The sequence below is a fragment of the Manis pentadactyla genome, chromosome 4 (assembly GCF_030020395.1).
Source record: "Manis pentadactyla isolate mManPen7 chromosome 4, mManPen7.hap1, whole genome shotgun sequence".
Classification (NCBI taxonomy): domain Eukaryota; kingdom Metazoa; phylum Chordata; class Mammalia; order Pholidota; family Manidae; genus Manis; species Manis pentadactyla.
This window is the reverse complement of record NC_080022.1, coordinates 48719108-48744674: the sequence shown is the minus strand read 5'-3', so window position 1 is coordinate 48744674 and position 25567 is coordinate 48719108. Positions and strand designations below refer to the sequence as shown.

Sequence of the window (25567 nt, the reverse complement as noted above, 5' to 3'; positions counted from 1 at the left end):
GGAATAAAGAGGTTTTCAGCAGTAATACTGATTTCATTATTTCCCTGCCTAGACTCCTGCAATGGCTCACCACTGTCCTTTGTATAAAATTAGTGTCTTGCCTTGGCTTAAAAAGCCCTGGATGATCCAGATCCTGCACTTGTCTCCAACCTCACCTTGCCCATTTTGGACTGTGGCCTAAGATCAATCTCTGAGTCTTCTCTTAAAGGCTTTCACATATGTTAATTCCTTAGCCTGGACTGCCCTCTCCTTTGCTCTTTAAGTGGTTAGCAATGGTTTATCCTTCAGATATTCACTGTCCCTCCATCAGGCAGGGCTTCCCTGACCATCTGACCTAAATGGGGTTTCCCTCATATCCTATCACTGCACTGTTAGTTTCCTTCACATCAGGTGACATCACTGTAGACTTACTTGCTCATTTACTCTTTAACTGCCTCTGGACTCCTTTGGGCTTTTGGCTACATGAAGGCAGAATCACCAGTGCTCACCCAGGATTTAGCAGAGAACTTGGCACATAGTCCCATTCAAGAATATACACCAAATGGATGGATGGCACTCCCTCCACTGTGTACTAAGTGCTTCTGTATTTTATCTGTATCCATCTCTGGAATCTGAACTCCAGGGAAATAGCTGCATATTACTCATCTGACTAGGTATCCAACACATAGTTGTTGAAATGGAAAATGAATGAATATAGATCCAACACAGAATATCAAAACTGGACTTTCTGGATTGTTTATACCTCTGCATCTCATTGTAGCACTAGATGGATCCCTGGAGTCACACGCATACAATGTTGCAGGCATGCCATGTACACCTCAGAAGGGGGGCAGAGAGAAGAAACAAACATCTTGCGACCACTGCCTCCTGCCGCCCCCCACCCCCGACCCCCGGCCCATGTGCTAGCCACTGCTGGGCCACAAATAACCTGATAAGAGGGAGAAATGGAGAATCTGTTTCCTCAGTCAGTTCAGTCCTCACTCTTCTCAAGAGGACCCCAATGAGCACCTTCTTTTCCTTGGATGCAAATGAGAATCCAAAGAAAGGCATTATAATGCCTAGCTAATTTCTGGTCAAGAAACATTTCTCAACCAAGAGCCACCAAGAATTTACTGATTATCCTAGAACACACCAGGGAATGATATTGTCACCTGCTTCTATGACTGTCCTAGCTCAGGAGAGCCTAGGTAAATACTTGCTGATAGACTTATGGCCTCAGTTGTCAGACTGAGGGACCATGGTTGAACATGCCGTAAAGGCCAAGGAGCAATCTGAGAATACAAGAGCAGAAAGAATGGGAACAATCTTCAGAAGTGGAATCTGAGAGGTCCCTACGATCTTTATTTCCTCATCTAGAATTAAATGAGAGTGTATGTACATTGCAAATTTTTTAAAAGGTTCTTGTCCTTTCATTTTCTACTTGTGCCAGGAGAATGTATTTATCCTTTAATGGGGGCTTTTAATTACCTGAGATAGTCATATAGGGGACAGTGCATCTTGAGAAACTGATCCTTAATGGGATTATACCCATCACAGGAACAAAAAAGGTTTGAGGAATAAATCAGATCCAGATAAAATTGACTGTCTTTAAAGGAATAACAAAATAATCCAGGAAAAGTGGGAGAAAAGAAAGACACATTGAGAGAGAGAATGTGAATTCAGAGAAATTCGTAATGACAATCCTGAGGGACCTGAAACCACCAGCATCACAATGAGAAGCGACCACTGCTTGCAGTGGCCTCTGCAGACTGACTCAGGACAGGCTGGGCTTCTCTGCACAGCCTCCGCTGTCAACAGACTGTGAGCCCGTTGAGATCAGGGGCCCTGTCTTGCACTGTCCCTCATTCCCCACCAACGTTCTAGGTTACTCTCTACAAAGTAGGACAGTAATCCCTTTAAAAGGTAAATCTAACCATGTCTTTCCCCTGCTCAGAAACTAAAACCTTGAATAAGATCCAGTGTTCCCGGAGCTATCTACAATGACCTGCGCAATTTGGCCCTTGGCTAACTTGCAGCCCTCACCTGTCTGTTCCCTACACCCTCCCACTTTGGCCCAGCCACAGTGGCCTTTCCCATGTCCCCTGAGCCTGCCAAGTTGGCTGCTGCCTCAGGGCCTTGGGCCTTGATGTTCCTCGGTCTGCAGGGATCTCCCACACACAACCATGGCTTATTCCCACTTTTTATTCCCACTCTGGTTCAAGTGGCACCTCATCAAGGATGGCTTCCTCCTGTCCATCACCCCAACACCTTGCTCTATGTCTCCTTACTCATCTTTATTTTTCTTTAGAAAGTTATCAATTTGTGGTGTGCACATGCATGTTTTCTCTCTCCATGCATACCCAGACACACACATATGTGTGTGTATGTAATTTCTGTGAAAGCAGGGTTTTGTTATTGTGTTTGTTTTTGTTTTGCTCTGTTTACTCTTATATCATAAGTGCTCATAGGCACTCATCAGACAGTGATAGGACTGGATTTTAACCTTGGCTCTGATGCCAACTTCAAATCCAGTGCCTGTAGATTATGCCAAGTTTGTCCCACCCAATCTGCCACCACCAGAACCTCATTCTGAGACACGGGTATTTAAGTTCTACAGTGGAGTTAAGAATGATACTGGGCAGCTTAGAAGAAAACAACTGAAGCTATGATAAATGTAAGGTGATCTCTGGCTAAGGAGTGAAATATCTGGGTATTTGGCACCACATAGAGAGAGGCTCTCAGTCACCAGTTTCATTAGTGGGCACATCTAGTTGTTAGTACCTTACTTTATAAACTCAAGAAACATTCCTCTTTGGGGATGGGGTCTAATAGGATTATGGTAAATCAAGATTATAAAATACTAAATCTGTTTATGAAAACTTGTTTCTACAGTTTCAAATAGGATTCGCTGATGCTAAGCTCTGAGATAAGAGTGACCTGCATTGTTGTTTTCAAAGAGGCTCAAGCCACACCAAAAAAGGCATATGGTTCCTAATTCCAAGGGATTTGCTGTCCTTTTCAAACAGCCAACTTCATTTTAATAACAGCTAGAAGTATTTCTTTCTAAGACTTGAGTACAGTGGGTCCTAGAGTCATGGAATATTGTATTCACAGATCTAATAAGATAGAGATGCACTTTCCTTTGCAAGACAACAGAAAAAAACCCTAAGGAAAGAGAACCAACATTTATTGAATACCTACTAAATATATGAGCTGCAGATAAAATTTGAGAATTCTCAAAATATAGAAAGAAAGAAGGCCAAGAGAGTAGATGGGATCATATTGGAAAAGATGACAAAGACAGGAAAGAAGAGGGGCAGGGACCTAGCTGCGTTGAGCTTTGATGTTTATAGTTAAGCAGAGGACCAGGAACTTGGAAGGGAGATTAAGAAAGAGGAATCAGAGACCTAGAGGAAAACTGGGAGGGCTTACTCCAGAGAGAGAGAGTGTGATAAAGCAGAAGGAGAGGCCTTTGGTGCCCCACGCTGTCAAGAGCCCAAGGAAGGAGACGGCAACACATGCTGCAGACTTACAGACAGAGGTCCCTGAGGACCTTAATGTTACGTGTTACACTGGCCCATGGAGTACAAAGTAAAGCAATAGTGGCCAAGAGTATAGGCAATACTTTGGGGTACCAGCTCTGAAGAGGACAAATACTGAGCGGCAGTTACAAGGAAGTATACAAAGTCACCTAGATGACACAGAGCTGGAATTTAAGTCCAGTTCTGAATCCATGACTGAATTCTATGAAGCACTGCTTCTGCACCACCCTACACTGCTGTATCTCTAAGTCTGCATGCATCCATAAATCCTTCTTTCCTATTTTCAATAAAAACTCCTCACATGAGGTTCATCTATAGAAGAAAGTTCTGGAAATTTTGAGTATTTCATTGCAAAGTCTAACTACCCTTTGGGTTTGTGTTGAGCTTTAAGATTTTCAGAGATTGGCATTTTCATGATCTACCTTCATCTGTATGACACATATAAAATGAGTTAAACAGAACAGTATTATTGTGATATTACAGGTGACAAAGACAGTTATGGCAGAATTGGCACAAGAACCCAAAACCTCTAGTTTCCAGTCCAGTATTCTTGCTACTTCACCACACTTTCTGCAAACAGGCAGGCAGGTTATGGATGACTGCTATCTGCTGCTTAACCCTGGAACCACCACCAGCAGAACTTCGTCCTCTTTTATAATCGTTAGGAGTAGGAGCAGAAATAGCAGCAGTCATGACTCACTATAACCATCACAGTACAGTTTACAAAGCCTTGATAAATATATCACCTCATGAAACTCAAAATATATCCTCACAGGTAGCTAGGGCTGGTTGTCTCACAACTACCATGCCATGCTCTGATGGGGAAACAGGTTCACACAATGGTGCATGTTGGAGGTGGGATATGAGTATAGATCTCTGAACTCCAAATCCAGTGCTCTTGTCTTTGGGTAGTGGTTTATAAATGCTGGATCTCTTCAAGAATCTGATGAAAGTTATGGCCCCTCTTCACAGAAATATATGCAAAAATGTACAATCAACAAAACTCTGCATATAATTAAGGAGTTCACTGATGATTTGAAGTTAAGAAACGCTGCTCTAGGTTATATGGTCTCTAAGCCAAATGAAGTGTTAGTTGATGAGGTTACGTGGCTGATCCCTCTTGCTGGTAACAGCACTATAACCAGAGGTTCCTAGAAAGGGAAGCTGGTGGAGCATCTCTCAAACTCGTTGTCAGGATCAGTCCTCAGGCACACCTTGATGACACACTGCTTATATTCTACCTGGATATGTGTTTCACCCTGCTCGATGCAGGTGTGCCTCCCCTATTAGAATGTAAGCCTCCTGGTGGAATGGAAATGTCTAATGTAAGTAACTACAGCCATCATAACAATAACTTCTACCACTACCACCATCAACCCCTGAATACCTACCTATTCAGCTTGACACAAAATTGTCACTATGCACCAGCCACTATCAAATTCATTTAATTTTATCAAGAACCCTCTAATTTAATTTTTTCAAAAACATTATTATTTCCCTTTATCTTTTATTTATTTTTACTTATATAGGGAGGTACTAAAGTACAAAGAGGTAAAGTAAATTTCCCTGGTCACATAGCTACTAAGGGGTGATAGCTATTAAGGACAATTTGGCTCCAGGAACTATAATATTAACTTCCCCTTAGTCTATCTTTCTTTTTCTATGTACTAACTATATGGGGTTCTTCTGTTAATTTTATAAAATACCTTATTTTTCTGAAAAACCTGAGCAATTAAGAATTATCATAAAAGTTTAAAAAATAATAAACAGACTTCATTTTGGAATAATTTTAGGTTTACAGAAAAGGTACAAACACAGGACATTGACTTTCCTTTACTCATCATCTATGAAATTAACATAAATATAATATTACTAATTAATCTGCATATTTACTTGAATTTTAACAGTTTTCCCTCTCCCCAATGTCCTTTTTATGGTCCAGGATCTAATCCATGATCACATATTGTGTTTAGTTGTAGTGTTTCCTTAATCTCCCATCTGGGAGAGTTCTTCAGTAATTCTTTAAGTTTCATAATCTTTTCGAGTACATTATCTAATAATTTCCTAGAATGTGCCTCAATTTCATTTGTGTGATGTTTTCTCATATTTACATTGAGGTTATGCATCTTTGGCAAGAACATGAAAGAAATGATGCTGTGCCCTTCTCAGTGCAGCACAAAAATGAGGCACATGATATTGATACATCTTATGCCAGTATTGTTAACTTTGATCACTTGCATCAGGTGTTCTGCCATATGTCTCCACTGTGAAGTTACTACTTTTCTTTTATATGAATAAATACCTTGTAGTAAGAATATTTTGGGACTATACAAATATCTTGCTTTGCATCCTACTTTCACTCACTAACTATAGCATCCATTGATGATTTTTTGCTTGCAACAGTTATTATATTACTATGGCATCTGCCTAATGATGATTTTCTATTTCTATTCATTCTTCTGCATTTATTGATTTTAAATACATTGTCCTTATAGTGGACCAGGAGATCTGTCCTTTCTTCCTCATTTACTTATTTCTTCAGTTTTTACTTATATCACTATGGCCTCATGGAGTTATTTTATATAATCATTATTCCTTCTGTTGATCAAATTGTCCCTGATTTATATGTATATATACTCACACATACATACTCATATCTATATTTATTTCCATTTATATCAACATACTGTGTGTGTGTGTGTGTATGTGTGTATGGTTAAAGATAAAGTAACTGTACATATAGCATACTTATAAAATATTCTTTCCCAAAGTTACTTAGGTTAGTCCTTATCTTTCCCAAACCCCTTTTATTAATTATTAATAGGTTCATTTTTTACTGTTTGTATTTCATTTTGCCCCATCCCCACCATACCCATGTATCCTGGTATCTATCTATCTATCTATCTATCTATCTATCTATCTATCTATCTATCTATCTATCTATCTATCTTTCTATCTATCTATTTATCTATCTCTTATTATTTATTTTCAGGGGGACATAAAGCACCACTATGGTTCTAAGGGTTGGATTTATATGAAAAGGTATACTCAGAGAAGTGTTGTTCCCTCCTACTACTCTGTTCCCATTCCCCCTTTCTTTGCATCCATTCCTACCCATCACCATAGGTAACCAATCTTATTAGTTTCTGGTTTAACTTTACTATATTTCTTTTGCACAGATAAGTAAATATACATGTATTTTCTTATAATAGCCTTCTTTTTATGTGAAAGGGAACATACTGTAAACACTCTGTGCACTACACTTTATTCACTTAATAATATATTTTGGAAATCACTCCAAATCAACTATTATCCTCAGTTTTACAGATGAAGAGATAGGCTTAAAGAGGTTGAATAACTTGCCCAAGGTCACACACATTGTAAGGAATAAAGCTGGATTTGAACCCAAGAAGTTTTGAATCCAAAATCCATGTTCATTTTACTGAGAGTTTCTAATCCATGGATCCTGGGATATTCTTGGGTGATCTCCAGGTTCTTTGAGTTCTCGGATCATTTTGAAAATTAATACACATATGTTCTGGATCGTCTAGATGACTATCTTATAACCAAGTACTGCCAGGTATTTTCATTGCTCATAGGATATGAAAATAATGCACCTGCTTAAATTGAATTTCCTCAATGCCATCATGGACAGAAAGGTAGGGGAACAGAGAGAGATGTTACCTGGCTGTGGCCTTGGCCTGTAGTTCAGGGAAGGCAGCATGGCCCTGCACCATGTGGTCTATCTGAAAAACAAGAGAGGTGGATCAATATCATAGGTTCTCCAATCTATGGGCAAGCCAGATAAAGGTATATTAAAATATCTGTTTCTCCAAACTATGTCTATAGAGGATCTAATAATGTTAATATATTAATAATAAATTAATATTAAGATATTAAGTAAGAAAGTCTCAGCTCTTTCAGAAATCTAGTTTTGCTTAACCTAGTGCAGCTTCTTGGATTTACTAAACAAAGGAGTTTAAAGGGAAGTGTAGTAGGGAATGAAACTCCCAAGGCTGAACTGGTAGCAGCAGGTAGAATCAGGTCCAAGAATGAGGAGTGAAGAGAGGAGTGAGAAGGAGAAGCACCTCAGGGTGAACGGCAGGGGACCTGGGTGTTCACGCACTAATTTCTGTGCTACCTAGGAAAAATTACTTTACCTCTGAGGGCCTTCTTTCCTACAACTGTAAAATGAGTATAATAAAATTTACCTTGCAGGGAAGGCTGTGGTGCATGGCTGGTATATAGGTGGCTTTCAGTTCATAATGTCTACTATTAAAATGAAGTTCCACCAAATGAGTAAAAAATGGTTGGGAGAACAGTATCTCTGATGGTCAGCTGCACTTGTGGCTTTTTCACAGCATTTGGGGGAAAAGACCCACCCTGATTAGTGAAGAGCAAGCAAATTCATCAAAATAATTGAGCTCATATTTCAAAAGCCTGGAGTATCTGTTCCTGGGTAGATCTCTCCACATATATTTTATTCTCTAATGCATTTAGCAAAGTATAGGGGAACATAGTGTCCCATTAGTGCTTATTTATTTCCCAGTGAAATAATCAGTTTTACCACAAGGACTGTTTTTGCCAAGCGGTTGCCTTAGAAATACATAGACAGAACTAGCCTGACTCTATGACTATTTTCCTGTTTCCTCCATCTCAGATTTCAGCTCTGAGAGCAGGCAGCAGTAAGAGTAGGCAGAAAAGTCTACAAACTATTCGGACAGGTAGGAGGCTTGAGCTGGATGGAGTCAGATCTCCTTTGGGATGGCTTTCAGGTCTAGAACAAGAGGGAAAGGCCACCTTACAATATTTAACTAGGGCTGGAGTTTCAGGCCCTTCCTTATAAAGCTGGCATCTGCATTAGGGACATGGGAGAAATAGAAATACAATATAGTATAACACAGAGACCATCAATGAGTACTATGAGGGGGCATCCAGCTCACAGATTTATTTTATTTGTGATATATATATAGTTTTCAAAAATGAGCAATATTTTTAAATTGGGAGATTTCACTTAAAATCCAGATTTTGTTTTCTCTTGAAGAACTAGCAAATGTAAAACACTGGGCCACCCATATTCCCCACAGCAAGAGTCAGCTGTAATTGAGTGGCGACTTATCCTGTCCCTTCAGACAGGCCTATGCCCTTGAGTTCGTAAGAAGCACCACTATTCCCTGTCACTCCCCAACAATAGACATGAGATTTCATCAATTTATTATCATGACACACTAATATTTTGCTTTTAGTAGAGACCTGCTATGCCCATGTGTCTGTCAAAGGAGCGGATGGGGAATTCAGCACAGGAGTACTTGGGAGTTGACAGAAAAACTTCTCTGTGGAAGTACAAAGTGCATATATTTGCCTAGTCTGTTTATTCATTTATGCTGTCTGACTCCTTTGGGCATCTGAGTTTTCGACCCTTGGTATGGCGGCCAGAACACAGACGAGGAGTCCTGGAGACTGGAGTTCAGGCCTCGCCTCAGGCCATGACTCTGGACAACACCATTTTGAATTCTCCCTCTAAAACATTTAGCAAATTATTATGACAAATAGCCAAGTATTTGTAAAATTACACAAGAATGGTATTGCCTGAGATATCAAAACTGTATGCAAAGAGTTCATAGGGAAGAAAAATACTTAACAAAGGCAAACTGAGAATTTAAGAATTTTAGGTTCTATGATTATTTTGCTAAGAAAAAACTATCTTTTTGCATAATGGGTTTTTCTCTATTAAAATCAGTTTTAAGTATTAGTTTGGAGGCTTTCTTTTACTTTTATTTTGCAGATAAAGAAATCATTAGGCTCAGAAAAATGCTCATCACTTGTCACAACTGCCTTTGTTCCAATTGCATTTACCTGTAATGTCACTTTCTTCAGCAATTCTTTACTTACCTAGTCTTATCTCAGAGTGAAAAGATTTTGCTCCCCCCCTTACCAACCCGGCTTGAAATTCTCATGAAAATCTAATGAAAGAAGAAACCTAAATCTAGACAATGTTTTTTATGCTGCTGGAAAGGATTGTGGATTTCAGTAGTGAACATTTTCTAAGATCAAACATTCCTCAAATAAAATATAATGTACATTTTTTGTTTTTTTTTACAGTTTTACTATTAGCTTTACACAGTACAATTTCATGTACAGGTAAAGTCTGATTTAACATAGAGCTAGTTTAGTCAGTTTTATTTACCATCAAAGTTGGTAGCTTTGTGCATTTTTACAGTTTGTTTATTAGTTTAATTATTCATGAAACACATGGCTACCTTGTGCTAGGCATTCTTCTAATAACTCAGGATACAAAGATAAGTAAAAGTCATTGCTTTAAGAAAGCTCTGCCTGTGAGTAGGAAGTGGGCATGCCAATAGTCAATAAATATAGTTTAGACTAAGGTTTTCTAGAGATTCAACAATGTTAATTGAACACCTACTCTGTCCTCATCATAGTAAATAATCACAGGGGATTCAGCAGCAATTAAGACAGATACACTTTGTGTCCACATGAAGATTACATTCTATTGAAGTATACAATCAACAAGTAAGTATAATAATTACAGTGACTAATGCTTTGAAGGATATAAATAGGTTACTGTTGTAAGGGTACATATTTTAGAGGGTTCAGAAAAGATCTGAGAGTGAAATTTAAGCTAAGACATGAAAAATAGAAGAACCGTTAATTTCCAATAAACAGAATAAAAAATGCAAAGATTCTTTAGTAGGAAAGAGCTTCATATGTCCTAGGAACTGAGTCCAGTGCAACTAGATTGGAGTAAGTATGGAGGAAATGTGCATAAAATGAGGATAAAAAGGTAGGAAGTGGGTCAAATCAAGCAGGCTGTGGCAAAGGCTTTATATTTTATTCTAAATACAATGGGAAGACATGGAAGGGTTTCAATCAGGAAAGTGCAGCAATCCCACTTGCTTTAAAAGACATCATTCAGGGGTTCTACATAATACAATGGCTGAATAGTTCACATATAAATTCTCGCACAGATCACAATTATAAATGCTGATTAAATTATATCAAATAATTCTTGGAAGACACTAGAAAGTGACCAAAATCACATAGAAACTGGAGAGGAATAGACACACAGTAGGAAAAAATAGCAATATATTTTCTGATTTTACAGAGTTTTACCTAAAGCCAGGCACCAATTAGTGTCATGCAGGATAGTTCATACTCAGATAGAAATATGCAGTTGTCCTAGTTAAGAAATGAGAGGTTGGAATTCAAGGCAACCAAAGCACCAGAAAGTAAGGGGTGGGATATATGAGAAAGGACAGAGACATAGACAGGGAGCTTAACAGTATGCATATAAATGCCACCGTATCTCTGGATAATCTCTGAATTATATTTTAAGTAGCCTGGCTAAGGCTAAAAGAACTCAGCAGAGATTTCAGTAGATGCCCATCACAGGAGAGACAAAATTTAGAGTTTGAGTTCAGCCAAATCAAGTTAGTCTCCAGGGAAATAAGAAAAACCCAGTGCCTCGACAATACACCCACCGATCACAATGTTCAAGATATGATGCAAAATTAGTAAACAGAGAAACAGGAAAATTTAATCCATACTTAAGAGAAGAGGCATTTAATGGACAATGGCCCTGAGATGACAGAGATGTTAGAAGAATTCAGTAGTTTAACAATGCTTAAGGATGTAAAGGATAATATTAATAAATATTCTAATAATTAATAAACAGATAGTAGTTAGGAAATAGTAAGAACCAGAAACTATTAAAAAGGGATGTTCCACTATTGATAAATCTCTGGAACAACCATTAAATGGATAGCTTCATAGCTGATGGGAGATGACAGAAAAAAGAGTCAATGGAAAGATAAATAGAGAGTATCTGATTGGTGGAGAGAGACAGAGAATGAAAAACAAACAAACAAACAAATAAAAATCCCTCAGGGGCCTGTGGGATAATAGCCAAAGATATTAAATATATGAACTGGAGTCACAGTTGGAGGAATGAGAGCAAATGCAGCAGAAATGATATTTAAATAATCAAATGCTGAAAATTTTCCAAACTTGGTGAAAGATAGCAATTTACAAACTCAAAGGTTAGCAAACCTGGGGGAAGAAAGATAAATCCAAAGACCACTGCATCTGAGTACACCATAATATAAACCAAATATTAAGAGAAAATCTTGAAAATATTCAGAGAAAAATAATACACTTTACACAGGGAAAAAAAATACAAGTAATGGTTGACTTCTCACAAGAAACAATGGTGCCAGAATACAAAACAGTGACACTTAAGTGCTAAAGGGAAAAAAACAAAACTCAAGAATTCTATATTGAGGGAAAATATGTGTTCAAGATAGAAGGTAAAATAAATTCATTTAAAAAAGAAAACAGAGATTTTTTTTTTCTTCTTGGCCAGTAGACCTCCAAGAAAATAAAGAAATGCTAACGGAAGTTTCTCAGGCTGAAGGGAAATTACTGGATGGGTGGAAATTTAAATTATCAGAGACAAATAAAAAAAATCAATGGAAATCATAAGTATGTAGGTAAATACAAAAAACTATGTTTGCTTCTCAGAGTTTATTTGAAATATGTATGACTGTGAACTGAACTGTGTTCTCCCAAAATTCAGATGTCAAAGCCCCACCCTGAGTGTGACTGTATTTGAAGATGGGAACTGTGTGGACGCAGTTGAGGTTACATGAGTTCATAGGCACAAGCTGGTGTCTGTTAGAACTGGTGTCTTTATAGGAAGAGCAAGTGTCAAAAGCTCTCTGCATGTTCATGCACCTAGGAAAGGCCTTGTGAGAAGGCTGCCATCTATCAGCCATGAGCCACGAAGAGAGCTCTCCTAAGAAACTGAATGTACCGGCACCTTGATCATGGACTTTCAGAACTGTAAGAAAATAAATATCTATTGTTAAAGCCACCTAGCCTGTGATATTTTATCAGGGCATCCTAAGAAGATCATTACACTGTTTACCAATGTAAAAACTACTGTACTGTTGGGTGTATAGCATACGGAGATGCTGTACTTACTACAACTACAGCATAGGAAGGAGTAGGTAGTAAATGGAACTACAGAGTTGAATGCTTTTTATATTTTACATGAAATTACCCATTATGCACTCTAAGTAGACTGAAAAGTTGAGGATATTTATCGTAATTCCAAAGAAATCATTAAAAAAAAGAATGCAAAAGAAGATGTCTAAGAAGCAAATAGGGAAATTAAAATGGAATGAAAAATATTCAATACAAAACAAAGCAGAAATGGAGAGAGACAGAAAGGGAAAAAAAAAAAAAAGAGTGGCCACAGAAAACAAATAGCAAAAGGGAAGACCTAAATTCAACCATATTCATCTTCACATTAAATGCAGACAGTTTAAACACTCTAAGTAAAAATCAGAGATTATAAAATGATACCAAAAAGTAAAACCCAACTATAATCCACATACAAAAGATACACTTTACATAGACCGGGGCAGAGATAAAGATGGTTTGGCCAATGGTACTGAGAGTGAAGGTAAAGAAAGATAGATGGATTGGCAATACACATTTTGGAGATAGAATCAATAGGACTTTCTGATAGATTGGATGTGGGCAGAGAAGGGAAAGAAGGAGTCAAGAATTAATCCTAATTTTCTGGCTTTAATAGAAATATAAATGATGTGCTCTTTACCAAGATAAAGACAAATTACTGAGGATCAGCTTAGAGAGTATCAGTTACCACAACCAGAAAATTGGGAGAAATTCTTGACTCCTTCCTCCCCCTGCCTCCTCAACATCTAATACATCTCTGCCACTGATAGCAATTCTATCCTTCAGAAACCTTGACCTCTCTCTCTTCTGCACATTTCACATTCAATCCATTAGGAAACCCTGTTGGCCCTACTTTCAAAATATATCCAGAATACATACCAGTTCCACTAGTATGGTTCTGGTGCAATAACCTCTTTCCAGTCCTTCTGCCTCCATCTCCCCCACTCCTACCCCACAGCTGATTTCCAGCAGAGCACGCAGCAGCCAGAATGGCCCTTTAAAAATCTGGTATATCATCTCTCTCCTGTGCTCCTTATTCTCCAATGGCTTACCATTTCACTCAGAGTACAAGCCAAAACTCTTACGGTGGCAAACAGGATAGCCCCTGATGACCCCTTTGAACTTGTTCCCTAAAACCTTTATTTTGGTTCACTCTGCTGCACCCTTGTACCCTCCTTGCTATTCTTGAAATGCTTCAGGCAAGCAATCCCCTCAGCACCTTTGCACTGGCTTTTTCCTAAGGGAATTCTTCCCCTAGGCTTCCAAATGGCTAACTTTCTTCCCTCCCTTTTTGGTTGCTTGAAAGTCAGATTAGTAAGGCCTACCCTGACCGCCTTATTTAAAATTGGAAACTGCTCACCTGACAGTGTAAGCTTACTTCCTCAATTATTTTTAACAACTTATACCATCAAATAAAATGTATTTATTTATTGGTTTATCATTTTATTCATTGTATATTATCTGTCTCCTATTGTTAGAATGCAAACTTGAAAAGGGGATGAATTTTTGGAGGTGGGCAGCAAGAGGCTGTTTTACTCACTGCCTTTTTCTCAGTACTGTAACTGTAACTTAAATACAGTAGGCACTCAATAAATACTAGCTGTATAAATAGCAGTCACTCTAAAGAGTTTAGACTTTATTCTACAGATAACTGGAGAGTTATCAAGAGGGACAAGGTCATATCTATGTTTTAGAAAGATTGCTTCAGCTGCAATCTTTAGAGAGGTTGTCGTGGACTGAATGTTTGTATCCTTCCAACACTCATCTGTTGGAACCCTAACCACCAACGTGATGGTACTGGGAGGTGGGGCTTTTAGGAGGTAATTCAGTCGTGAGGGTGGAGCTTTCATGAAGGGGATGAATGTCCTTAAGTGGGTCTGAACAGACCACAGTTTTCCCTGTAACCACGTGAAGGTATTATAATAAGATAGCCCTTTGCACCCCAGAAGAGGGCCCTTACCAGAAGCCAAACATACTGCTAACTTGATCTGAGAATTCCAGCCTCTAAAACTGTGAGAAATAAATTCCTTTTGTTTATAAGCTACCCAATCTATGGTACTTTGTTATAGGTACTTGAGCTAAGACATGGAGGTTAGAGGGGGAAAAATTAGAGGAAAGTAATTAGGGAGCTGTGTGGGAATCCAGGTGGGTATACAGAAAACACAGTGAAAGCCGGAGCAAGAGGAGGGAACAGGCAGGCATTTGTTTATTCAGAGTTGGCCTTTATATTCATGAAGTCATTCCAGTTACCTACTGTGAAATGCTGGGACACACATAAGTCTATACACAGATTCTGTCTATATGCATACATGTTTTCCTCTTGTGGCCTTACAAGCCTGCCTACTGTATTTGCCTCAAAATACTTGAAAAGAAAGTCACTCTAACTGACAATAATTGCTCCTCAAGGGAGTCTACAAGAAACTCAGAAATGCAACTCCACCAAAGTCAGGTCCAGTTCTAGAAAGATCTGGGCTTCCTGTAGCTAACTTGAGTTTGAATCAAGACTCTTCTGCTTATAACTGTTAAGACCTTGATCAAGTTACCTCACTGTTCTGAGCTTATTAGGGAAACTGACATAATAACACTGACCACATAAGACATACTGTAAAAATCAGATGGAATCCTGAATCTTTATTATAAATGTCTAAAAGGGTTTGGCACATAACAGATACACCCCATAGGCTGGAGAGGTGCTACAATAAATTCTAATTAACAGTTTTCTATCCAACTTTCTTATTAGCTGCTAAGCAACTGGAGGATAAGAACCACATGACCATATTCTTGCTTGACCCAGAGGAACCACTCAGGAAACCTCTGTAATGTGATAGAAAGAGTGAATGAACAAAGGGATGAAAGCTCTACCTCCATAACCTATATAGCACCGTATATACTGTGCTCATAAATTTAAATTCTGGGTTCAAATAATTAAAGGGTAACTCCCCAGCAATTCTCCCAGAAAACCAATGGTACCATGGGGGCAGCTTAGGAATTGATCTTAGCCTCCCTTACCCTACACCCCCCTCAATAAAAATGACTTCAGTAAGAGAGAACACCTGGAGAAAAGGATAGCTAAAGCCCTGTTGGATGCAGTGAGTGTAAGAGGTATTCACAGGAAAATTTTGGGCAAAAAGCACTGGTTTTTGCACAACTATCCTGGAGAGAGTACTGACAAGCACAAAAAGTCCTTGATGGATACTTGATTGATGCAGCTGCAATCAACCATTTGTGGGATGGGGGTATGTGCCCGTCTAAGAGCAAATAAATATCAATGGCCCAAGCTTGAAGTGAGTGAAAAAACTGCATCCAAATCTCAGTCAGATAAACTGCAAGGACTCTAGAGCCAGAAAAGATCTTATCCTATTTTTTTCTTCATCCTGAAGCTAATCAGATGGGAGATTTTTTTCTTAAGGACCAATATATCACATACTTGAAATGAAGGATTTGCTTTGTTATGGAAGATCTGCATTTTATTATAAAAATGAGACAAAATATGTTTTTTTCAAATCTAGAATTTAGGTAACTGTTTTTTTTTTTCTCTTTCCCCTCCTTTCTTCCCCTCTCCTTTGCCTTTCTCTTCTCTTCTGCTTTAGGTGTTGTATCTATGACTATATTTAGACTACACTGTGGACAACATTATACCAGAGCAGACACTTTCAGACATGGCTTATCACAGAAAAATGTGCATTTCCCACAAAGAACAAAAAGATGGGACTTCCTTTTACCATGCCCTACAAGACAACAAGATATTGTAACCAGAAATCAGAATTTACAGGAGAATAAATGAGAATAAGCAAATAGAAAGGAAAGGTGAATGGTGAAAAGGCCATCTGATGGTGCTCTGGGAATCTCCCTGGGCAGCACTTGTTACCCTGGGTTGCAATTCCTCCCCTGTAAAACATGGTCCAAAACTATAACCATCTCACAGGGGTGCTGAGAGGACTAAATGAGATAGCATATAAAAAGCTTTTGAAATGAGACAGGAAAGTAAGCCTTTAAAACAAATATTAGGCATTGTGATTATTATGCATGTCATTCAAGGACTAACAAGATTATGTATATAAACCCTCTCAACAGCAACACACACTCAATAAGATACGATTTTTATTATTATTACTAATGCCATCATTATTGTTATTCTTATTTTATCTCTTTATTTTAGAGGTGGTTTCTGTCTCTTTGCTTGGTTTCTCTGGATTGCTGCTTTATTGGACAGTTTGTTTTGTGCTTGATTCAGATTTTACCCCATTATGTCAGCTTTTGGATTTCCCAAGCTTTCATTCTCTGTGACCAATGGGTCAATCACGTTCTATCACTATATCCAATGAAACTATATACCTAGAATTCCCCAAAGTAGAACTCAAAATGCAATGACTGGTTGATACTGCAAAATCAACTAACTAGATGAAGGCCCAAAATTCCCATGACTCCTGTCAGAAAATATAGTAAGCTATTATGAAGATTTTATTAATGGCAAAAAAGAGGTCACATTTTTAATTTAAATTCAGGCTTATGAAACTGCATAACCAATCCACGAAGACACATCATAATGTTTGGGCAAAGGATGCTTATATCCATAGCAACAGAGCAAATTGAGCTAAATTCTGGGAATTGCATTTCCAGACTGACACAGATGTTCAATTTGCATACTAAGTCTCTGAAAACCTGTTGATGGACAGCTTCATGGACAATGCATCCTGTACAAAGAGTTGGTTTACTGGGTCATTAGCCTTGTTAAAAAAGCCTCTGGGTTGTGTCATCTATGAATTCTAGGCCTGTTAAGGGTGATTATGCCATGACTCGGGACTGAAAGGTCTGTATTTCAATAATGAGTTTTCAAAGTATCACAGAAAGGGAATGGATATTTCAGTTAAAAGCTGTGTAAACACAGTTATGAGTAGGAGAATGTAAAGCTCCAGACCTCCTGCGCCTTAGCCATACAGCGATGTCTTCTTCTCAATTTTTCTGGCACTGGTTATTAAGACCAATCTGATGTTATTTGCTCCTTAAAACTAGGAACTGATGGAGGTCTAATTCGTTTAATTCGTCTCTGTAGACTGGCACAAGGGCAAGGACACAGAATCTAGCCATTCACCTATGCTTCCACTGACCTTGAAAGAGAATTTGAGGGAGCAAGTCTAAAACAGCAGTACGTTAAGAAATGGGAACTAATAGTTATCTGCATACACATCCAGTTTTGGATCACTTTTAATCTGGCTGAACATTTAGAAGACTTGGTAGGGAAATCAGACCATGAACAGATGATTTCAATGTAACACAGTAAATATGAGGTTAGATGATTGAGACTAGGTCTCATTTTGCCTTGCCTTCCACATCTAATCCCTCTAAGGCCTGCTGATCCCTTGACTTCAATCCTCAGTCATTATTGCCACACATTCAAGCCTCCATGCCCTTTAGTCTGAGGACTAACCTACTAAACTAGTCTCCCTGCCTCTAGCCATGCACCCTCAGGCCACCTTCCTCACTGCAGCCAGTCAGAGTTTCTACAACTCAGATCTGAATATGCCCATCCACTCTTCCAACCTTTCACTGGGCTCCCCTGGTCTACAAGATAAAGTTCAATTCCTCATCATGTTTTACAGGGATTCCTTATGATGTGGTTCCTGCCTGGCTCTCTAACTTTTAGTGCACATCATTCTTCTAGGAACAGTTTATGCCACAGCGAAATTCTGGACTATTTTCAACTACTTCAAATATGCTTTGTTGTTTTTCACACCTATGTCTTTGTTCCTGACCCAGTTCTCCTGCCTAGAAGTTTGTCCTAGGCAAAAAGATCTTAAGAGATATTTATTTTTTAACACTCAACATAAATGCCTTTTCCCCTGCAAAGTGTTTCTTAATCTAGCTTGGTGCCGACTCTGTGCCTTGTATGTCTCACGTATTACTCATCTCACTTTGGTGGATCTTCAACCTTCCCTATTAGACAACCCCATGAATTCAATGCATTTTTATCAAGCACAGTCTATGACCCAGGCACCAAGATGGATACAAAGACAAGTATGATATGGCCCTTGCCTTTAAGGAGCTCATAGATTTCTGCAAAAAAATAGATCAAGAAAGCATACAGATAATAGAATGTGACAAGAAGTGGAGTAGTGTCTTTAAGAACAAGTAAAATGATCAAGGTGAGTGGACAGGGAAAGCAGCAGATACAAAGGCATGGAGGAGTGGGATAACACATAATGCCATGAGTAAGGTAATCGAGTCTCAGTGACAAGTGCATGTGTGGGACTGGGGAGGGCAGACTACAAAGGGTATGATGTGCTCAGAAAACTATCTGAATTATGTCCCAAGAGGTATGAAGTATGATGGAAGCATTTGAGCTGGAACATAACGTGGTCCTTTTCACAAAGTAGAATATCATTCTGGTTACCATGAGGAAAATGCAATGTCGTCTGTTAGAGAGGAGATGGGTTAGTCATCATTGCTTGGACCAACACATCCCTTTGGCAAACGCAGGCTGCATAGGTACCATATGTTAGGCCTTACACTAAGAGAAAGTTAATTCTGATTTAGGAGCCTGCAAAGTCTTCCAGTTACTGTATATATGGGTAGTATGACAAAATGAGCTAGTCAAGGGTAGAAAAACATTAAAAACCAGACTGAGAAAAATGTCAACTTACCAGTTTTCCAGTAACACTTTGACCGCCTTCATTCAGCCAGAACCCAGGGACCATGGCTGAGAAATAAGGGCCCCAGACACCTGGTACAAAAATTGGGTCTTTGCTAATCTAGAAAGAGAGAAAAAGTACGTAAAAGTATTGACCCTCAGAGTAGAAGCAGCCTTATCCTCTTCCTTATGATGTTTGTATGACCATGAAATTCAGCTTTTTATTAAATACTTTTTAAGGTGGGGAAGTCACTCCCTCCTAAGGAAGGACATGGCTTCATCTTGGGAAATTTTTCTGATAAATTCACTTAGATGTCAGGATAGCAAAAGAGATCATTTTAGAAAGTAACTGAGGAGACATTTCCCTGCTGGCTCCCTCTCTGTGTTAGACTGATTGCAAAAATGGCCCCTATTTTCCACCCCTTCCCTTTATCCACCCACTTTGCACCACAACTTTCTATCTCCTCTCACAGAGGTGAGGTTCCCACCCCTTAAATCTGGGTCAGCCTTGTGACTTGTTTTGGCCAACAGAATGAGGTGGAAGGGACACTGCCAGTTTTCTAGGCCTAGACCTCAAGCCTCAAGAGGACCATTGCTTCTACTCTTCTACCTGTGCCATGAAAACATGCCCAGGCTAGCCCAGTGGACAGAAAGATGTGCAACAGAGCTGAGTTAGCCCAGCTGTCATAGGCGATGTTTCACCTGCGTGAGAGAGAGCCCACACAAGACAAGCAAATCATCCTAGTTGACCAGCTCACAAGCCCAGATCACCAGAACCACCCAGCCAATTGGCATATTTGTAAACAAAATATGTGTCTTGTTCTGTGTTGCTAAGATTCTGTGTTTACTACCTAGTACGTCTGTGGTAACAAATAGCTGATACACTTCCTGGCTACCAAACAGCATCCATCTTCCCCTATTGGGTGCTGGGGACACAGAGATTAATCAGAGTTTCTGTCTGCAAGAGTTGCCCATCTAGACAGAAACTCTACGAGTAAACAGACAAGTAGTATCCAGTGTGGTCCCTGTATGGTAAAGACAAAACATAGGATGTTGTGGAGAGGCACAGGAGGTGAGGAGTGAAATGTTCCACAAACAGCTTCATGAGATTGGGACATAAGCTTAGACTGGTAAGATTCAGCCAGACGAAGTGGAACAGGCATTCTGAGCCAAAGGAGCAACTGGAACAAAGCCATGTAGGTGAGAGAGAAATGCTCTGAGTATTCAGGATGCTACAACGTTTTTTGTGTGTTTGTTTTGTGGTAGCAGACCATGGAAGCCCTTTTAGGCATTAGAAAAATATATTAGGAGATAAGCCAGGACAGGCAAGGACGGACCCTGTGTCCTCTCATCTGGAATGGCAATGCATTTCTCATACATCCAACAGGAATGGATGCTGAAGTCATATTTATGGTTGTGGAAAGGTGTAGTTAGAAGGTAGAGGGGAAAAGGGAGTTAGATACATAAGGTCTATTCCTGCACATCTCAATGCTGGGTAGAGAATCATCCATTCATTTACTCTACAAATATTTATTCATCCCTTCCCCTTACTGTGTACTTGGTGATAAGCCAGGTGCTGGGAATACAGAAATAAAGTGAATATCCATAATTTCTGCCCTCATGAAACTTAGGGTCTAGCATTTCAGCACAGGGACAAACTTTCTTTAAATTTCTTGATTCTATCTATTCTGGTTCCCTTCTCACTAATGAGTCCTCAGATTAGTATGATTTCCAACTCCCATACAGGAAGGAGGTGAGGGAAGGCAAGCAAACTACACAACATTGCCAACATTAAATTTTGTAAAAGGAAGATAATTTACTGAAAAGGAACATTTAACACCTAAAATAGGAAAAATAATCCCAAAGAAAAAAGGAATTCTGCAAGAAAAGACAGTTCAACTTATACTGACAAATCATGCATCTCCTTATTGGTTTAACAAATGTTTTCAGAATTCCTATTGTGATCCAAATCTGTGCCCGGCTCAGAGGACAAATAGGGGAGCACAGTCCTGTCCTCAAGGAGCAGGTCCCTCTCAAGAGGGATGGGGGTTAGGCTGAGCAATCATCTGGGTTTGGCCAGGATTTCTTGTAGTTTTAGCACTGAAAGTCCTGTGTGCTGGAGAGCCTTCTGTCCTAGGCAAACAGGGACAATTAAGTACTCACCCTGAGATAGATATTACGCAAATCATGAGATGAATGTGTAATTACAAACTGAAATAAGTAAATAAAAGAAAATCCAAAGGTACTGTAAGAGCATACAAGTGAGGTATTGAAGCTAGTCTAGAGGTCAGGGAAGGCTTTTTTGAGGAGGTGATATTGAATTAAGATGTACAACATACATAGAAATAATTCAGGTGGGTGAGAGGGTTTGTGTGTGTTTGTATACAATATGTAAAGTGTTCCAGCCAGAAGGCACACCCACTAAATGGTCTTTATTTTTGTCACTTTGTCATTGCCTGTGAACATTTTATCAAATGCCAATTTTAGAAACTGCTCCCTAACCTGTATCCCAGACCTGCTTTGGTGTGAAGAAGACAGTCCTCTTCACAACCACTTAGGACTGAGGGTTTGGACAGGTAGATGGACACCCACCAAAATCAAATCAGCTCAGAGAAGGGAAAAAGATGGCAGTGTCAGAAGTGAGGCAGAAACCTCCTCCCCCAAACCACATATAACATGAAATACAGCAAATACAACTAATCCTTAAAGAACAACTTGAAGACCGCAGAACAGACTGCATACAACTGGGGAAAAGAGAAGACCTCACAGAAAAGGGTAAAGTAGCAAAGCTGCATTCCAGTGGGACCCAATGCCTCCCCCAACCCTAGCTCACAAGTGGGAAGAAGAGAAATGGAGCAGGGAGGGAGTAGAAGCCCAGGACTGCTAAACATCAAGCCCTGGAGATCTGCTCTGGGAGCATGAACCCACATTACATGGTGCTCTGCAGATTAGTGGGGTTGGAAAGCATAGACGGGTGGAATACGTTGAGAGACTGTGGAGCCACTTGTGGAGAACAGCTACCCATAACTGACTGCTAGGGGACAGAAGAAAGGTGGGCACTTTGAAAGACTTCCCAACAGCGAGAGGGGTGCTAAAGGAGCAAGGATTACACAGAGCTTGCTGCTCAGGAGAATGAACAGGTAGACAAAATTGTCCAGGTGCACTCAGCTCAGCAGTTGGGAACTTACAGGAGCTTCAAGTGCCCCATCCCCCTGGCTGGCAGCACAACCCTAAGGCCCCGCACTGCAATATGCAGCCCGCCACTCCTTCCCCCCATCAGGCATGGGTCTGCACAAGTGGGCTGCCCCCACCATTGCGCCAGGCCAGCCAGAGGGTGGCCCTGCCTATGGCAACTACAGGGGCATAATGCAGAGGCTCCTCCCTGCAGTCTCGGCCTACTAGACCTGGCAGTGGAGGCAGGCACTGTAGCTGGGAAGCAGAAAAGAGCTCTTTCCTCCTGGCAGGTGCTGGTGCCAGATGCCTGTGACACCCACCATTGCTCCAAGTACACTGGGCAGCTGCAGACAGTAGAGCTTCTGGGCACTAGAGGGTGCCACCTACACAAAGTTGTTATTCCATAGTAATCATCAGAAATATAAAATGGCAAAACAATTTTGTACAAACAAGAATACAATAAACACCAGAAAGAGGGCTAAGTGAAACTGAAATCACCAATCTCCCTAATAAAGATTTCAAAATAAAAATCATAAACATGATCACACAGCTACAGAAAAATATTCAAGATCTCAGGGAGGACTTCAAGAAAGAGACAGAAACTATGAAAACACAGTATCTAAAATGAAACATAAAATGGAAGGACTTAAAAGTAGATTAGATAAGGTAGAGATGGTAAATGAAATAGAAATTACAGAATGGGAAAACAAAGAAGCTGAGGCACAATTCAATTTAATTGTTGGTAACTGGTCTGTTTAGATTTTCTGTTTCTTCTTGGGTCAGTCTTGGAAAGCTGTATTTTTCTAGAAAGTTGTCCATTTCTTATAGGTTATCCAATTTGTTAGCACATAATTTTTCATAGTATTCTCTAGTAATTCTTTGTGTCTCTGGTGTCCATAGTGATTTTCCCTTTCTCATTTCTGATTCTGTTTATGTGTGTAGACTCTTCTTTTTTCTTTGATAAGTCTGGCTAGGGGTTTATGCATTGTGCCTATTCTTTCAAGACCAGCTCCAGATTTCATTGATTCTTTCTATTGTTTTGTTTTTCTCAATTTTATTTATTTCTGCTCTTATCTTTATTATGTCCTTCCTTCTACTAACCTTGGACCTCATTTGTTGTTCTTTTCTAGTTTCATTAATTTCACTGCTGAATTTTATCGAACATTTAGAGAAGACCTAATACCCATCCTTCTTAAAGTTTTCCAAAAAGTAGAAGAGGAGAAACTAATTTCTAACTCATTCTATGAGGCCAACATCACTCTAATAAACTACAAGATACTCATGAGAGAAATTAATGGCCACATGAATAAATGAAAATACATCCCATGCTCATGGATAGGAAAAATTAGTATTATCAAAATGGCCATTCTGCCTAAAGCAATCTACAGAGTGAATGCAATCCCTATCAAAATACCAACAGCATTTTTCAATGTACTAGTACAGTTCTAAAATTCATATGGAACCATGCAAGACTCTGAATAGCCAAAGCAATCCTGAGAAGGAAGAATAAAGTGGGGGGGATTATGCTTCAGAACTTCAAGCTCTACTACAAAGTCACAGTAATCAAAACAATTTGGTACTGGCACAAGAACAGACTCATAGATCAATGGAACAGAATAGAAAGTCCAGATATAAACCCACACATATACAGTCAGTTAATATACAATAAAGGAGCCATGGGTATACAGTGGGGAAATGACAGCCTCTACAACAACTGATGTTGGCAAAATTGGACAGCTACATGTAAGAGAATGAAACTGGATTACTGTCTAACTCCATATACAAAAGTAAACTCAAAATGGATCAAAGATCTGAATGCAAGTCATGAAACCATAGAACTCATAGAAGAAAACACAGGCAAAATTCTCATGAATATAAACATGAGCAACTTTTTTTCTGAACACATCTCCTCAAGCAAGGGAAACAAAAGCAAAAAATGAACAAATCAGACTACATCAAACTAAAAATTTCTGTACAGCAAAGGACACCATTGACAGAACAAAAAGGCATCCTATGGTATGGGATATATTTGTAAATGACTTATCTGGCAAGGGGTTAAGATCCAAAATATATAAAGAACTCACACACCTCAACACCCAAAAAGAAAATAACCCGATTAAAAAAATGGGCATAGGATCTCAACACACACTTCTCCAAAGAAGAAATTCAGATGGCCTACAGACACATCAAAAGATGCTCCACATTGCTAATTATCAGGGAAATGCAAATAGAAACCACAGTAAGATATCACCTCACAACAGTTAGGATGGCCAACATCGAAAAGACAGGAACAACAAATGCTGGCAAGGTTGGGGAGAAAGGGGAACCCTCCTGCACTTCTGGTGGGAATGCAAATTTGTTCAACCATTGTGGAAAGCAATATGGAGGTTCCTCAAAAAGCTAAAAATAGAAATACCATTTAACCCAGGAATTCCAATCCTAGGAATTTACCTGAAGAAAACAAGATCCCTGATTCAAAAAGACATATGCACTCTTATGTTTATCGCAGCACTATTTACAATAGTGAAGATATGGAAGCAACCTATTTGTCCATCAGTAGATGAATGGACAAAGAGGATGTGGTACATATACACAACGGAATATTATTCAGCCATAAAAGAAAACAAATCCTACCATTTGCAACAACATGGATGGAGCTATAGGGTATATTAAGCTCACTGAAGTAAGCCAGGTGGAGAAAGACAAGTACCAGATGATTTCACTCATCTGTGGAGTATAACAACAAAGCAAAACTGAAGGAACAAAACAGCAGCAGACTCACAGACTCCAAAAAGGGACTAGCGAGAAGTTACCAAAAGAAAAGGGATAATGAGGGTGGGGAGGGAGGGAGGGAGAAGGAGATTAAGGGGCATTATGATTAGCACACATAATATGGGTGTGGGGCCCAGGGAAGGCAGTATAGCACAAAAACAAGTAATGACTCTACAGCATTTTGGTATGGTAATGGACAGTGGCTGCAATGGGATGTGTGTGGGGGGACTTGATAATATGGGTGAATGTTGAAACCACAATATTGCTCATGTGAGACCTTCATAAGATTATGTATCAATAATACCTTAATAAAAAAAAACCAATCATCTCTTTTCAGGCCCTTTCCCTTCCAGAACTCTTAGCCCTATTTGATACACGCGTCTTAGAAAGGTTGTCTAAGTTGTCCATGGTCACACAGTTTGTGACTGGCCAAGATTGGATTTGGACCAAGGCAGATGTCAACCTCAAAACA

At 39.3% G+C, this 25567-nt stretch overlaps 1 protein-coding gene across 7 annotated transcripts in view; it reads right to left on the bottom strand.

The window, feature by feature from the left end:
• Positions 1-25567, bottom strand: part of FGGY (FGGY carbohydrate kinase domain containing) — a 408065-nt gene that overhangs the window by 108442 nt on the left and 274056 nt on the right. For 6 of the 7 annotated variants that reach the window (XM_057500245.1, XM_036911238.2, XM_036911239.2 and 3 more), the window contains exons 9-10: positions 19163-19270; positions 7206-7267 (exon numbers count right to left, since the gene is read on the bottom strand). In XM_057500245.1, the coding sequence (XP_057356228.1) occupies positions 7206-7267; positions 19163-19270 (170 nt within the window). The remainder of the gene's footprint in view (positions 1-7205; positions 7268-19162; positions 19271-25567) is intronic. The other variant, XM_057500246.1, reaches the window with a different exon arrangement.